Below are 16813 nucleotides of genomic sequence, written 5' to 3'. Positions count from 1 at the left end.
AGGGCTAATGACGGTAAGATTCTGACAGTTGGGAGCCCCCCACATACTCGGTGACAGCTTCAGAAATGAAGGGTTTTCAGGAAGCAGAGGGAGTGCAGCTCAACAGTCAAGAGCAGGGGCTTTGCAGGCAGGGAGACCTGGGTTCCAGTCCTACCTCTGCCACCAGCACCTGTATGACCTCAGTTCTGAGTGAGCCTTGGCTTCTCCACCTGTGATCAGCCCTTCTGCAGGCACGGACATTTCCATCCATCTCTCACCTCGGGCAGGGACTCTGCCCTCCTCCGGGACACCGCAGCCTCCCCAGACCAGTCACTGCATGAACTCAGTCTCCGCAGCTGTCTGCAAACTTTACTGCACAAACGAGTTACCTGAGGGCTTGTCAGGAATTCTGATTCCCAGACTGACACCCCGGAGGTTGTGATTCTGTCTGTCTGGGCCAGGCTCCGAAATCTGCATGTTTAACCAGCTCCTGATGTGACCTGAAGCATGGAGCAAGGGCAAAACAAAGGGGAGGATGCTACCAACTATCACTGATAGGGATGAAAACAGAAGGTAATCAAGGGCGAACTGCTTGCTGTTATATTTACCCCAGGACTTACCACTACTGGTGCTCCTATGTTCCTTCTTTAAAGATCCAGACTTCCATCTGTAAAATTTCCCTTCAGCCTAAAGCATTTCTTGTAATGAGGGTTCACTGGTGACAAATGATCACAGCTTTCCCTTACCCAAAAATGTTTTTGTTTTGCCTTCATTGCTTTCAACTTTATTTTTTGTTAGTTTTTCATACTTACTCTTCTTAGCAGTTTTTAAAATAGATTTGTTTACTTTATTTTTATTTTATTTATTTTTTGAAGGCGGAGGTGATTAGGTTTATTTATTTATTTCCTTATTCTTTCAGCAGAGGTACTGGGGATTGGACCCAGGACAGGACCTGGGGCATGCTCAGCATGCCCTCTACCACTGAGCTATAGCCTCCTCCCCCCTCACCTTCATTGTTGAAGGAACTTTTCACTGGCTGTGGAATTCTAGGTTGACATGATGGTGGTGGTGGTGGTGGTGGTGGTGGTGGTGGTTTTAGAACTTTAAGGATACTGTTGCATTGTCTTCTGTCCTCAGCTGTTTCCGAAGGGAAATCATTCCTGTCATTATTCCTTTGTTTGTATTGTGTCTTTCTGTTTCCTAACCACTGTTAAGGTTTTCTCTGTATCTTTAGTTTTCAGTAGTTTGACTATGACTTACGTAGGTGTGATTTTCTCTGTCTGTATCTTGTTTCCGGTTCCCTGAGCTTCTTGGAGCTGTGGGTTGATGTTTCTAATCAAATTGAGAAAATATTTGGCCACTAGTTTTGGGGGTGGGGAGATAATTAGGCTTATTTATTTTTTTATCTATTTATCTATTTATTTATTTATTTATTTTAATGGAGGTACTGGGGATTGAACCCAGGACTTCAGGTATGCTAAGCACACATTCTACCACTGAGCTATACCCTCCACCTCCTTTTTTTGTTTGTTTTTAATTTATTTCTTTTTCTTTCTTTCTTTCTTTCTTTCTTTCTTTCTTTCTTTCTTTCTTTCTTTCTTTCTTTCTCTCTTTCCTTTCTTTCTCTCTTTTCTCTCTTTCTTTCTCTTTCTTTCTTTCTTTCTCTTTTTTTCTTTTTTGCCACTAGCTTTAAAAACATTTTTTTGCTAATTCTGTTTTTACTCTCTTTCTAAAACCCCAACTACATGTTTATCAGGTCATTTTATATCATCCTAGAAGTTCTGTTCATTTTTATTGCATCCTTTTTAAAATCTGTGCTTCAGTTTGAACAGTTTCTTCTGGCCTGACTTCAAGTTCACTGTTCTTTCCTCTGAAGTGTCCCAGCTGCTGTTACTCAAATCTAGTGAGTTTTCATTTCATATATTGTTTTTTGTGTGTGTGTTCAGATTTCTGGGTCCTTAGTCTTTATATATCTCTTGAAATTTACCCATCATACTCTTTTCCTTTATATTTTTGACACACTTATAACAAAGTCCTTGTCTGCCAGTCCAACATATGAGTCACCTGGGGATCTGCTTCTGCTGAGTTTTTTCTTGATTATGGCTTGAATTTCCTGCTTCTTTATGTTTAGTCCTTTATTATTGTGTCCACTGACGTTGTGAATAATAAATTCTAGAGATTCTTGGATTCTGTTACCATCCTCTGAAGAGTGTTGAATTTTATTTTAATAGGTAATTAGATTATAGGCAGCCCATCTCTTTTTGTTTTTTGTGTGCGTGTTTTTTTTTTTTTTTTGAAAAGGGTTTACTTACCATGTTTAAACTTTGTTAAGATAGGTCTCTTTGGGTTTTTCCCTTAGTCCTCTGATGTAGCCCTTCCTTAGTCCTGAGATGATGAGCTTTCTCCCAAAGCCGGCTCTTCTGGGATTCTAATGAAAAGCCTGAGTTGTTTACCAAGTCCTTCTAACTTGGTGAGACTAGAAAGCTACTTCGGGGAAAAATTGGTTAAATGTAGGATCTCACTGAGTTCTCTTCTCTTCCTGTAGAGATTGTGACCCCTCCGTTTTCTGCCTGTTTTTGGTCAGTTTTGCAAATTGTTATTTCTTGTATTTGTCCAGAGCTGATAATAGTTATCTGGGAGAGGGTTAGTTTGATGCCAGCTACTTAGCCATTATTGGAAGCAAAACTTATGAAGATGTTTTTGAGCAGAGCTGATGGCTCAGCCATATCCAAGGACAGTGGCTCTGCTTTGGCACCTGTCTGTATTCATGTGGAAAGGTCTGTAGTGGCTCAGGAGCCTGGGTGGGTGGGAGAGCGGCCAGAACAGGTCTGAGGGAGTGGGCAGTTAAGGAACCAGGTGTTTCTCTGGTGTAGAAGAAGCATGAGAATGGGAATAAAGGTGGGAGAGAGCCGGAGCGATAGGAAGTTGACCTTAATTTCCTCATCACCACTGATTTGGTCAGGCTATTGTGAGGGGTAATAAAGTACGTGTGTGTCCAGTAAATGGTGTTTATGATTATGGAGATCACGGGGCTGAGCTTTATTAGGGCTTGATCCAAATGGCACAGTCTTTGTCTTAGCATCTGGTGATTTCTCTGTCCTCCATGGAAGCACACATGATGTGAAATGAGTTGTCATTGTTATATCATCATCAAGAACACGATCAGGAACCCCTGCTGCCTACCGTTGAGGGATATGCTTCTCCGTGCTTGTTTGCTTTATCAGGTTAGAGTTAGCCTATGTTAAAAGAAACCCAAAATAACAGTGGCTTAAGCAAGGTAGAAGTTCAGTTGTCTGTCGCACAGAGTCTGGGTGTGAGCAGTCCAAGGCTGGTGAGGAGGCTCTACCGGGCAGGAACTCGGGCTTCCTGTCTCATGCATCTGTCATCTGAATGGGCCAATGTGATTTATTATCACCTGTCTTCATTCCAAGCGGTGGGAAAGGGAAAGGGGCAACGGTGGGTACTTCCCCATGTCCCCAGGAAGGACCCATCCTAGAAGATGCATATGTCACCTTCACATCCCATTGACCAGAACTTGGCCATCCAGCTACAAGGGAAGCTGGGAAATACCATCTTTATTTGGGGCAGCCAGGGGTCCATCTACACATTCAGAGTCCTGTTACTGTAGAAAAGGAGACTACATGTTGGGGGACAGCCAGCAGTCCCTGATACCAAACCTCAGCTCATGCACCTGCTTTTTAGTTCAGGGGTCACTTTGCAGAAGGAGCCTGGCCCTCCCTGGGGAGTCCCCTGAGCACTGGAGTTGAGACATGTCCACCTGCTCTGTACATTTCTCCTTGTGGATATCAGCAGACAAGAACTGTTGCTCTAACATATACCAATAAATGAATATTGTGTGACTATTAAGGAACAAGGCTCAGTCCACAAGCTGCTCCTTAATTCCAGACTTATTCCCCAGTGGCTATACCATGCAGGGAGGGTGTGCAAAGCTGGGGTTGAAAGAGCCCAAGTGAAGCCAAGATTTTAACGCCGATCCTCCCAGCTCTGTCACTGATTGGCAGAGTCATACAGGCATGTGCTTTAACTTCCCTGGTCTCCAAAGTAGGGGCCTGGGTTGTGTCTGAGGTGTTTGCTTAGCACACATGTTCTAGAATTGTATGATTCCATGACACTCCCGATCTTTGCTTTAAGGCCAGCTTCCAGGAGGACACAGCCACCTTAACTCCTTTGTGGAAGGGGCAGGAGTCGGGGGTACATGTACATGCGTACAGTCATCTGGGGGACCTGCGGACATGGCTTTCTCTGTTTCCTTGGTCTTCCCTGGTTGTGGCTTTGTAGTCCGAAGTCAGTGTGCAATTTTCCATTCAGTTAAGCTTACTGTTTAAACTTTGTTTTTCTTTCAAAATATTTCTTGAACTATTATATGTTCATTGTAGAAAACAGAGAAAAGTATAAACCCAATTAAAAAAAAAAGAAAACAGAGAAAAGTATGATGAAGGAAGCAAAAAAATCACCCACCCACCAGTACTCAGAGACTGGCTCTGTTAAGGCCTCAGTGTATTCCCTACACTTCAACATCTAAGAAAATCTGAAAAATACTTTAAAAAATCTCCACTTCAGTTAATCAAATTGGGGTCACACTCTGCATGATGTTTTGTAACCTGCTTTTTTTCACCTGAGGACCATTTCCCCAGATGCTTAAATATTTTTGAAGAACGTGATTTTTAATGGCTGCCAAAGTTTCTAATCATTTGGATGAACTACACTGGACTTAACTAGTGTCCTGACATTCAGGCTGTGTCTGAATCACCATTATTATTAACTACGTAACAGTGACTATTTCATACTGACAGCATCTTAGCTCCTGTCACAAACACTGGGTGCACCAGAGAGGTTGGGTGGCCTGCCTCAGGCCACACAGCAAGGAAGTGGTGGGTCCCAGCCATCTGGCCACAAGGCTGACTATACTCTGCCCAGCTACCCCTCCTGGTGCTGGGACAGAGCGGGCATAGGCATGGCATAGGGGTGCTAAGGAAAGTTGGCTTCCAGTGTGTGGTTTGGATAGAAAAGAGCCAGTGGGGTTTCCCAGTGAGATGCTGCTGTGGGTGACTGCGATGCCCCTGGGGAAAGCCAGCTGCTCTCTATCCCCACACCACAGCAGGATGCCCTGCTCCCACTCCACCCCCTCCCACCTGGGCAGCAGTGAACCCAAGCTGGGCACCTGAGTTCCAGGCCTGAGCAGATAGACTTTGGGAGCGTGGAGGGGAGGCTGGGAGGGACAGAGGGAGGTGGGGCCAAGCAGCCTGGGGCTGGGAGGCCACCCAGCTCCTGCTCCTCCAGGCCCCCATCCGAGTGGGGCAGGAGACACCCGGTCCAGTGGCGTTGTTCCTGGGGAAGCCGCCTCGCCCGCTCTCATCCCCGTCCAAAGCACTTTTCTCTTTCTCTCCAAAGGGTATCACTCTCTAAAAACCTATCCTTATTTTTTTTGAGCTCAGACTCACTTCTTCTGAGAGGGGCCAGTGGGCTCACTGTTGAGTTAGGGGGTGTGGGAGCAGCAGAGCGAACCCACGCGAGGCTTGACGTGGGGTCCCCTTTGGCTGGTGGGGTCCCTGCCTGGATCACTGAGCTTTTGCCCCTTCCCCTGAGCCCTTTCGGTTTTGACTTTTCTGTGCTTTGCTCTAACAGGCAACCATTGGGATTGACTTCTTGTCAAAGACCATGTACTTGGAGGATCGTACGGTGAGTGCCTGACTTGAGACCTGGGAGGACTGGGAGGGCTCCTTGGGACCAGTCGCCTGGGGCACTGAGAGCCCATGAGTGCCCAGAGCTTCCAGCATCGCAGACCCTGGATCCCCCCAGTCCCACCATGTCTTCACTGCCCCCCTGAGCCTCCTGCCTTCCCTGTGACAGGTGCGACTGCAGCTCTGGGACACAGCCGGCCAGGAGAGGTTCCGCAGCCTGATCCCCAGCTACATCCGGGACTCCACGGTGGCCGTGGTGGTGTACGACATCACAAGTGAGTGCGGGGCCTGAGTGCCGGGCGCAAGGCAGCTCAAGGGACTCACAGCCCCAGCCAGGCTGCAGTCTGTGTGTGTGTGTGCGTGCGCGTGCATGTGCACGTGTACATGCTGGTCCTCTCGATGCAGGAAGGCAGGTGCCCTGGGGGCGGCGGGGGGTGGGGTGAGTTGCCTTTGAACCCTCCCTGACTCCTGCAACAGGTCCGATGTACAAGACTGGGGTGGCCCTGCGCAGAGCAGGGGCCCGTGTGTGGAGGGGGGCAGACGCTCACCAGGCCCTCGGGGCCCTCCCATGCCCTGGCTGCCAGAGGGAGCCCTAGGAAGTGGCTTCTCTGTGTGTGTCAAGATGGGAGAAGACTGGTCTCTGGGCCAACCCTGACCTGGCAGCCATGGTTTTGCCAGCGGACATCCCAGCTCGTCACAGGGCTCCCAGGGAGGCGAGGCCTGAGAGGTCCAGGAGAGCCAGGGATGGGCTGCACTTCTGGCCAAAACAGCTGTTCTTGAGACCAACTGCACCGCCCTGAGGGAGGCTCGTGGGGCTGGGGGTGAGCCTTACTGCCCAGGCAGGTGTGCTGGCACACACCTGGCCAGCCTGTGGGCTGCCGTCATGCCTGTGGTGGGAGGATGCCCCGGCCTGCTGCCTCCAGCTCTGCTCGCCCGCTCCTTCCACCGCTCCCCCTGACCGCAGGCTCCCTGCACACCTGAGAGCAGTTGGGAGCTCGGCCCTGCAGGGGCTGGAACTCCTGCAGCCTGATGCTGAGCAGAAGGGAGTTCAGGCTGTGGGAAGCCCAGGTTCCCAGGACAGCGAGCTCCCCTCCCCTTTGGCTTCGCACTATGACTGCTCCTCTGCGAGGCCCGTCCCGGCTTCTGCCCTGAAACTGCCTAGCTTTTGTCTGCTCCTGGGGCCACCTTCCCCCTCCTCTTTCCTGCAGAGCTCTGGGAAGCCCCTCTGGCCTTTCCAGTGTTCCTCTGAGCTTCTCTCAGGGCTTCTGCGGTCCCCACACACGTTGTCACAATGTTTCCCAGCCCAGTCAAGTCCTCTGCACCCATTTCTTACTCTGCTCTGAGCCTCCAAAGTCAGGTCTCTCAAGTGGGCCCTAAAACCACTAGTCCGTGTAGCAATCACGACCCAGTGGCCTTCCAGACGCCATGAATGCTGTCCCCAGAGGGTGGCTCAGCACCGTGAGGGTCTCTCCAGGGCCCCAGGGCACAGCTCCATGAATCCTCCGGAAGGCCTGTGCCCCCACCCCTCCCAGGTGTCTGAGGTGCACGCTCCCCCGTCTCCCTCCTGCTCCTGCTCTCACTGCCTTCCCACCCTTCCCTTCCCACCTTCCCCCTCTCCCTCCGGGGCTGCCTCTCACTGGCAGTTTCATCCCCACTTTGCACCTCCAGATCTCAACTCCTTCCAGCAGACCTCTAAGTGGATCGATGATGTCAGGACAGAGAGGGGCAGCGATGTCATTATCATGCTGGTGGGCAACAAGACGGACCTGGCCGACAAGAGGTAGGTGCTGGGGGCTGCAGCTCTTCCTGGACGGGGAGTTCTGGGACGCATGCGTGGTGAGGACGCTGTCTGACCTGTCCTCGCGCATCTGGAAAGGACCTCTGGGGCACCAGAGACTTTGAAGTCACCAATAGACGCCTGCCCACAGGTGTTCATCTCTGAAGCCCCACCTTCCAGGTTGGCAAGGGCTGGGCACACCTCTGGGCTCCCACCTGCCCTGCCCCTGTGAAACGCCTGTGCTGGTGGGGGTGTGAGGTCCTGGTCCCCAGGCGTGAACACAGTTTCCCGGGCTGTTGCTGTGTCATGTGACACTTTCCCTGAAGAGGCTGCTCCGTGCTGCCCTCCAGGCACCGGGCTCCCCACCCTGCCCTTCCCTGCACTTGTCCGCTCATCTCATGGGTCAGATAAAGCAACAGGTCATGGACAGAGGGCTTTCTGACTGTTTAGGGAATCATCTGAATTCGAGGCTGCTTTATTAGAATCCTGTCCTTGAAGTGAAGAAAATGTCCTCAAAGCCCAGCTCCTTTGCAGGACATGACCTTGGGGCCATTGCTTTTAACCTCAGTGTTCTCATTTGGAAAATGGGGCAGATGCGACCACCCAGAGAGGTGGTGTGTGGCTGGCACTGTAGGCTCTGACAGTGGTGACACTGGGAAAGGTGGGTAAGGGACAGCAGCCCCCCTGCCTCAGGACCTGCTCCTGAACTGGACGATACTGCGAAGGAGTGGACAGGGGCTGGCGTCCTGCCTATGGCCTGTGCCCTGTGCCCTCTGCGTCCTGAGGGAGTTGTGGGGTCCAGCCCTGGGCTTAGGGCTCACTGAAGGGCCCTCCTCATCTAAGGCTCCCTCCACCTCCATCAGCGGCTACTTCTCTACTGAACTGATTTGCCCGTCCCCTCCCCTCCAGGCAGATAACCATTGAGGAGGGCGAGCAGCGCGCCAAAGAACTGAGCGTCATGTTCATCGAGACCAGCGCGAAGACTGGCTACAACGTGAAGCAGGTGGGATGCACCGCCTTGGTCAGGCGCCCGCATGTGGCTTCTGGCACGTTTGGCCACGGGCTTGGCCCTGCCTTGCCCAAGGGGCTAGTGACTAGGTAGGGCAGCTAACCAGCACAGCCATAAAGGCACCCGATGGGGAACGAGGGAGCCTCCAGAGCTCTAAAGCACAGGAGGGAGGGAGCACTCACTCTCAGGGTGTCGGGAGATGTCAGCATTAGCCACACACGGCAACCAGCCCGGCAGACCCTGAGCCCGCTGTGTGTGTCCAGCCACCAACTTCCAGGCGGCTGAGAGAAGCAGCAGTCCCTCCCTCTTTCCTAACTTGGGATGGGGCTGCAGGAAATTCTATCTAATCAGCATTTTGGGGTTTCAGGCTTTGTGCTTGAGCTGGGAGGGTCAGGCAGGCTCGGAGGAAAGGGCCGACCCACATACCTTGGAGCTCTGGGCAGTCAGAATCATCGGAGGAACTGTAGAGGGACAGGGCTAAGCCTCGGAGCAGGGGGCTTCTCCTGGGTCCACAGACCCCCAAGGAGTCCGTGGATGGTTTGGCCGGTCAGTGGACTTAGGTGGGAAAAAACCCCACCTGTCTCTTCACTAGCCTCTATCAGGTCTCCTGCGTTTCCTGCAGCGGTGAGCGTGGGCAGCACGACTCCAGATGTTAGCAGCATCATCGCAACAGTGGTCACAGCTGCTTTCTTGTCACCTTCCAGGGTCGTGGGTTTCTGGAACTTTACACACATCCCTACCTCAGTATCTCAGGGGTTCAGACCCGCTGCCAGCTTTTGCTCCTTAACACGTCCGTGAGTCTGTGAGGTGCTGCCGCGTCACAAGTCTGTGTCTTAAAGATTTGTAGAAGTCTATTTCAATCCTAAATGGTTTCCTTTATACAAAATTCCTATGTAATTTATTTCACACACTTAAAAGGAGCCCATAGGCTCTACCAGATCACCAAAGGAGTCTTTCGTTAAAAAAGGTGAGGAATCCCTGTCTTCCTGGAAAAGAGGACTGGGAGAGGCAATGAGGGAGGGTGGTCTGGGCCAGGGGACCAGCATGGGCACAGTAGCAGCTGGAGGCGTGTCGGGGCCTGGCCGGGGTCACTTCTGCCCTACTGCCCCCAGCAGTGCCCAGAAGCACTAGACAAGCTGCCACTGAAGCAGCTGGCCAGACACAGTGAGGGTTCATCCCCCCTGGGCAGTGCCAGTGCTAGTGCCAGTGGGAGGTGGCAGAGGAGTGGGAAGGGACAGAAAAGGAGGCCCCAAACCCCCAGGACTCAGTGCCCTCTGCCCCACTTGGAGTGCCTTCAGTGTTCACATTGGCTCCCATCCCCTTCCCAGCCTCCTTCCATGTAACTCCGGGGCTGCCGTGGGGTCCCCTGGAAGGGGGAGTTACCTGTCCCTGGAGGCCTGCAGAAGACACTGGGCTGCTACTCTGTGCAGCGCTGATGGAAAGGCATGGGGGGCAGGGAAGCAGAGGATGTGGTCCCAGGGGTCAGCGTCAGGGAGATGCTTTCCAGAATGCTCTGAAGCCAGGTGATGGTCTGAGCAGGGGTTGAATATGGTCAGTTCAGTTCAAACCCTGTGTGGTTCAGAGGAGTCTCAGTGCAGTGCAGATTCCTGGACTCTGAATGTGATCATATCTGCTCTCGGAGGCCTGCATGTACCCCAGGAGCTTCCATCTAACTGGCAGCTTGACCACTGGCAAAGGCTGAGACCATTGTGAGAGCCAGACAGGCAGAGCAGGGCTCCCTGGGGCGAGGCCATGGAGGAAGGCTCAGGGGAGGGACTGGGCCCTCTGAACTCTCTGCCACTTCTGCCCGCCCTGCTCCAGACCCGCTGCAGCCCAGCCACGGGGCCCCATCCCACGCCGAGGCCGCCGTCTTCCCCACTCTGGCCCTCGGTCCTGTCACCCAGCCTGGGTGCTCCCACAGGGCTGGGCTCCGGGGTGAGACCCCCAAGACTCACCTTGTCTTCAGAGAGCCCACCAGGTTCCTGCAGCTGGTGTTTGTGGGGAGACGGGAGAGCATTCACAGTCTTCTGGTGCCTTGTACTTCTGCCTTGTACTTGTTGTCACCCCCTAGATTCCACGTCTGCCGGCCCCAAACCTGCCAGCCACAGAACCCTACCTGTGCACATACGCCGCACACACTCACATCTCCCCACACTTACACAGATTCACACACACACACAGATGCCACACGTGCACATCCATACCACATATACTGCTCTACACACAACATAGACATCACACTCACACCCACAACCCAAGCAAAGCCATAATATCACATTCACACTCCTGTGTCCTTATTCCCAGCAAACAGTCTCCCAGCACTCAGCTGCCTTGACGCCCTTGGACTCACAAGGCTCCCAGAGAAGAGGGTCATTGTCTCAAGGGCAGATGGAAAGTCTGTTCCCCACGCCTGGTCCCCACGTGGGCAGTGGGACAGAAGCCCGCCCGAGAGCTCGTCTCCCAGGGCCTAGATCATTTTCCGCACTGGAGTAGGTCCCTTGTCACCATGAGCCACGCTCAGCCCCTGGTGACCCCGTGGCCAGCCTCCCTGGGTAAGGGGCCTGCTGTGGCCCAACGCTGTGAGAGGCGCTGGGGCGCGGGAGAGGTCAGGTGCAGCCCCCGCCGTCCAGGGCGGGACAGAAGGAGAGCAGAGCCCCAGGTCAGGAGGTGAAGAGGTGAGAGGGTGGAGACACGGGAGCAGGGAGGGAGGGGCTGGGGCTCACGCTGCGTCTCCCCCTCTCTCCAGCTCTTCCGACGTGTGGCCTCTGCTCTGCCTGGAATGGAGAATGTCCAGGAGAAAAGCAAAGAAGGGAGTATCCTTTTCCTTTGACAGGGATGAAGCTGGCCTCCTGGGTCTGCATTGAGACCCCATCCAGCTCGAACTATCTAAGCTTCTACTTCCAAAACAGCGTGGGGATGCCAGAGGGATGTGTGTGGAGGGACGGTGCAGGGCAGGGAGTGAGAAATAGTAACTCTGCCCTTTCCGGTGAACATAGATTTGTATTTCACAAGTAGACTCTCCACTTCTGTGCACTGAGACATGATTTCAACGTGGTTCAACCTCCTCTACACAAGACAGCTCCCCTCACAGGTGCCTCCTTCCCTGTCCTGCCTGCTTCCTCGGCCCAGCCCTGCACAGCCCCGGGCCTCCCCGCTGTTCCAGGGGCAGGGTCTGCACCCCACTCACAGTCACCCCAAACCTCAGGCCACACACAGAAGCAGAAACAGAGGCTCAGAGAGGTAGTCTGAATTGTCCAGTGGGAAGGAAGGTAGTTGTTTATTGTCTGTTTACTAGTTTCTTTATACTCTGAATGTTATTTTAAAATGTGTTTATGTATATATACCCTACATATACACACGAAACAAGATAAAAATGCCCGTTATATGTGCATACACACACATAAGAGAACTAGGGTGTAGGGAGAATAAGGAAAAGTCAGAGACAAAGTCATACTCAGAGTATATGCCGTGGCTGAGTGGGCAGAAACTGGAAAGGAGGGAAGGTGGTCTTTTGAGGATGAATGGCTTTTTATAGTATTTAACCCTGAAAGAAGCTCCCCCATCATTCTTGCATGGGGCCCCATCCCTCCCTAGGATGCCAGCTACGGGCCCCAGAGCAGGGCTGCCTCTCCCTCCACTGCTCCCAGCCCGGGTGGAGCCCCACAGCAGCCCGGAGCCCGGCAGGGGATGGGGCGATTCTGTGCGGGGCTGAGGGCCTGGGCCTCAGCTGTGACCAGGTCTGGCCTGACGGGGTTTTCAGCCTGGTGAGGGCAGCGGGAACAGCCTGGCTGAGCATTTAAGCACCCACGCCTCTGGGGTTCTTATGGGTGCTTCGCCTGCCCACAGTCCTCACGGCACCGACGGAAGGGGCTGGAGAGGGGGCTGTGCTGAGGCCCTTCCGAGGGAGGTGGCTTCTCGCAGCAGCAGCAGCCGCCGCGGGGTCTAAGTGACACGCTCTGCCTGGGAGCTTGAGGGGTCGAGGTGGCTACGCCACCCCGGGCAAGGGCCCCGTGGCCCCGTGACTTGCGAGGTGAGATCCATGCCCGGCCGGCGGGCTCTCCACCTGCAGTGCTCTCTGGGGTGGGGCTGGGAGGCGGCGCTCCAGCAGCAGTGGGTCCCCGCGAAGGCTTCTGAGAAAGGATCTGGCCTGCCCCTGTTTCGACGGTCATCCCACAGCCCAGGTCAAGCTTAGCTTCGGGTGGATGGCGGTGAGGGCTTGTGGGAGGGGTGAGGAAGAGCAGGAGGGTTGGGAGCTCGTGACTCGCATCCTTCCCACCCAGGCCAAGCGAAGAGCGAGTCCCTGGGTGTCTGCGGAGGGACGGAAGGGCTGAGCCGGGCAGATGAGGGTACAAGGGGCGGGGGCGGGATCTCCTCCGGGAGCGTCATCTTCCTTAGCCCCGCCCCCCGCAGTGATCGACATCAAGCTGGACAAACCCCAGGAGCCCCCGGCCAGCGAGGGCGGCTGCTCCTGCTAATGCAGCCTGACCGCCGGCTTCCTCTGACACTACTCGCTTGTTGTGTTGCTTCCTATTGGTTAGCTTCCTAAGGGGGGTGGGAAATGAGCTTATCCAGATGGGAGGATTTTTCTTTTCTCTCTGTCTCTAGGAGTCGGGTGGGGTGGGGCGGGAGGCTGGGCATCAGGGGTCACGTCACTCTTAACAGCCGTTACTTAAACAACTATTTTTTGGTTTGGTTGTAATATATTGTACTTTATTAAGATTGCCAAAAACTGTTAAAATTAAAAAAAAATTTAAATCATGTGTATACAACTTTTTGCCAGATAAAAATGTAGTCATTTTTATTTGAAAGATGTGCTTTTTTTGTTTTTGTATATTTGTAAACTTACAGAGAACCTTTTCCACGCACCTCCTCCTTCCCGTCCTCTTTGAAGGGTTCATCCCCTCTGCCCTCCTCCTGCCCCCAGCCCAATAGATTAAAACAATTAATCTGGGCAATTTAATTCGGCTCCAGTCCTGGGCTGTCTGGCCCAGACCAACACAAACAGGCCCCACCTGGTTAAATCAAACGCTGATTGAACGAAACAGCCTCTGAAGAGGCAGCTCTGCCCCTGTCCTTTCGTGGCCAGGGTAGGGACATCAGCCACGGCCCCAAGCTGAAATTAAGGCCTTGTGGACTGCAGGGAGTCCAGCCACAGGCCCACTGGAATTACTTCTGCCTCTTTGTCTTCTCCATGAAAAGCCTTGAAGGGGTGGAGGGCACTTGCCACAGGCAGCCGTCTGTGCTCTGTGGTCTGCCCAGTGATTGGCAGAAGAAGAGGCCATGGGACGGATGGGGTGCTGTTGACCACTGTGGGCTGGGGCAATGTGTGGTTTATAGAATTGGGGCACCATGTGTAGTTCTGAAAATGTTTTAACCAACCCGTCCAGCCGTCAGCACACATGTCTAGGTTGAAGCTAAGGGAAGGGCAAAAGGAAACTCGGCGTCTGCCCCCCTGAAGCCCTCCTCCTTGGATGCCAGGGAGGCTGGAGCCTACATCACGCAGTGTTGGTCCACCTGTGATTAGAGAAGGGAGGGTTGTCTGCAGAGCTGCCGCCTGGAGGGTGCATGTTCACTGATGCTTGGTTGTTGACACTGTTGAGTGCTGTTCTGGAAAAGTTGACCTCTTGACGTGTTTCCGCCACATTGGCCCAGTGTAGTTGAAATCTGTGTGCACAGAGCTTTGCAGACATTGTACCGGTACTCTGGTTGCCCGAGGGTAGGGCGGAGGCAGGGTCTCCAGCAGCCTGCCCAGGGAGAGCCTCCTTGCCATTTTTGATTCATTTCTGAGAAGGGCTTAGTCCTGAAGACCTACCTGTAAAACTTCTGAAGAGAACTTTCTCTTCCACTAAGTGATGTAGCCCTCCTGGCCAGCATTCCAAATAGATCCAGCCTCACCAACCCTGAGCCTGCATGAAACCAGGCAGTGGGCAGCAACTCTGGCCCAAAACAGTAAACCCCGCCCTCCAAGCCAGCACTGACTCTTCTCCAGGCTGCTGTTTGGCTTGTCACAGATGAGCTAAATGACCATCTGGGGTGTGGTAGGGGGTAAATTCCTCCATAAAACAGGGCTCCAATAAGTTACTGCAACGCATTTGGAACTTCTCAGAAACTAATCCAAAATGGCAGCCAGTTAGCGCAGCAGAACCTGGCAGAGCTCACTGACATTTGGCCAGGGGGCCTGCCACACACTCAGCCCAGGAGACTGTATGTCAGAACTGATCTTTAGAGAGGAATTTATCTTCAGGAGAAGAAAAGAGGAAGCAGGGTTTCCACTGAGCTCCTCTTCCAGAAGGCAAAGACCGATGTACGACCGTAATTCCAATGTCACGTGTTTAGTTTTTATATGTGTGTACATAATTATGTATAGAGATAGACTTGTGTATACACCTGCCACACACATTCTCACAGAGATACATGTGCTCAATGTATATTCTTGTTTTTCCTGCTCTCAAGTTGGAATTTGCATTGTGATAACCGTTTTGGAAATCAAAAGTACTGCAACGTGTTGAAATAAGAAATACTTAATATTGTCCCAAAACTTGTGATTGTCTTGCCATCAATAAAATAACGCATAGACGTGTTAACTACAGGCAAAAATAGCCCCACGGGAATATGCACATCATTTCCCTATGTATTTATATGCACAGGTGTGCGTGCCCACGTGGGCCAGTACCCCCTCCATGGCACACCCCTAAGTGGTGCTTGTTGGAAGAGCGTTTACTTACCTTGTGAGAATTCACAGGGGTCCAGGTGACAGCACCCGGCTTGGCTGGCAGTGAGGCCCATTGCTTGTGGCCCCTGGGAGAGCCCCATGTGTAGGGATCTCATTCGGTCTCAATGAATGAATGGATGGTGGATTTTATTTTCTTGGTACTAAACAGTGCTTTTTCTTAAAACATCCTTGTAAAAAAGGTAGAAACTCAGCCCCCTTCTCAGGTGCACACATATCCAAGGCACCGTGAACGTTTTTTTCCATCACAGCCTTGAGGAACTGTAAGAGACGCTGTAGATACCACATGGCTCCATGTGGCCTCCGGGAGCCCTTCTTTCCCAGCATGTACACAAAATCCTACCTTTTGAGCCCAGGCGCTCCCTCTGAAGGTGAGGGTGGGTTGCCTCCTCCCATCCTCCCATCTTGGTTCCCTGGGCCCTGTTTCCTCAGGCCTGATCTATACCCCTCGTTCCTGGGTGTGTCGGGGCAGCTGGAGCTCTGGCATAGAAGGGCGTTGGGTCGTTGGCTCCTGTTTTAGGCTGGTGTCATCACTGTCCTCTTGCTTGTAGGTAGGATCTTGACTCAGAGTTTAGGTTCAATAGTGAAATGATCACATTTCCTTGTAGAAAATGTCATGAAAGTCCTCAGCATCCCTGGTGAGAGTACCCCATCATTGCCGTATCCAGGTGGGCTAGCGAGAGGCAAAGGGCAGGAAGCCTTTTAGGAGTGATCTCAGTTTACCAGTGGTTTGGTCCCCTTCCGCATAGAGCAGCCCTGACCTGGAAGTTGAGCAGAGTCATCTTCTGTAGCCCTCTTTTTTCTTTGAGGAATCTCAAAGAAAAGTCGTCAAGAAAGCTCCTGTTGTGTGGGCATCTGAAAAATCATGCATACGATGGGGAAAGCAGGAAATGTATCTGTGAATGCACACACACGCCGGAGTGAAAGCGGGACGCCAGCATCCTGAGTGCTGGAACTGCGGCTGTGTGGTCCGAGGTTAGCAAGTGTGGTGACTTGGTCATTGGCCTCCCTGACATCACTGTCGCCACTCTCTTCCTGTCAGCATCCTCAAACGATAATGTCCCAGGTCTGAGGAGCAATGGCCAGATGGGTTCAAGTATCTCAGGCAACAAACAGAAATGGTGGTAGCTAAGGGTGCAGACACGTCTTGAATGCGACATCTCTGTCCTCCCAGGGGCTGGCCAGTGCTGGGAGCCCCTGCCCTCAGGTACCAGGTGTGACAATAATGGCACCGCTGGCTTCGGTGTCCTGTAGGCAGAGCAGCCTCATTCCTTCACATGGTGGAAGGCAGGTGAGGGTGTCAGGATGTGAGAATAGGTAGCCGAGGGCTGTGAGTCATGTCTGAGCCATGAGGGGCAGCTGAGCAGAAGCGTGTCTTCATCAACCAAGCAAGGTTGTGTGTTCACTGGTTTCCTAACTACCTCTCCCCAGGAATGTGAGGCATTGTCACCTGGCTACAGCAGAGTGAGGCGGGGGGCTCGTAACCCTTCCTATGCCAGACGGAGAAGGGTGACTTCCTTATCATCACCCAGCAAGGCAGCCGGTGGTCAGAAGAAAGGTGTTTCCATATTTCATCCATCACCAACCTGTGTGTACAAACGTGATGTACACTGGCA

The 16813-nt window shown here is 52.7% G+C and overlaps 1 protein-coding gene across 2 annotated transcripts in view; it reads left to right on the top strand.

Moving 5' to 3' along the window:
- Positions 1-16016, top strand: part of RAB6B (RAB6B, member RAS oncogene family) — a 54406-nt gene extending 38390 nt beyond the window's left edge. For both annotated transcript variants that reach the window (XM_006214559.4, XM_072954974.1), the window contains exons 3-8: positions 5626-5679; positions 5851-5956; positions 7350-7461; positions 8368-8461; positions 11214-11280; positions 12878-16016. In XM_006214559.4, the coding sequence (XP_006214621.2) occupies positions 5626-5679; positions 5851-5956; positions 7350-7461; positions 8368-8461; positions 11214-11280; positions 12878-12942 (498 nt within the window). In that variant the 3' untranslated portion in view covers positions 12943-16016. The remainder of the gene's footprint in view (positions 1-5625; positions 5680-5850; positions 5957-7349; positions 7462-8367; positions 8462-11213; positions 11281-12877) is intronic.
- The last annotated feature ends 797 nt before the right edge of the window (positions 16017-16813 follow it).

Source organism: Vicugna pacos, chromosome 1 (genome assembly GCF_048564905.1).
Source record: "Vicugna pacos chromosome 1, VicPac4, whole genome shotgun sequence".
Taxonomy (NCBI): domain Eukaryota; kingdom Metazoa; phylum Chordata; class Mammalia; order Artiodactyla; family Camelidae; genus Vicugna; species Vicugna pacos.
Note: the sequence above shows the minus strand (reverse complement) of the source record. Positions and strands in the feature narration are given on the sequence as shown.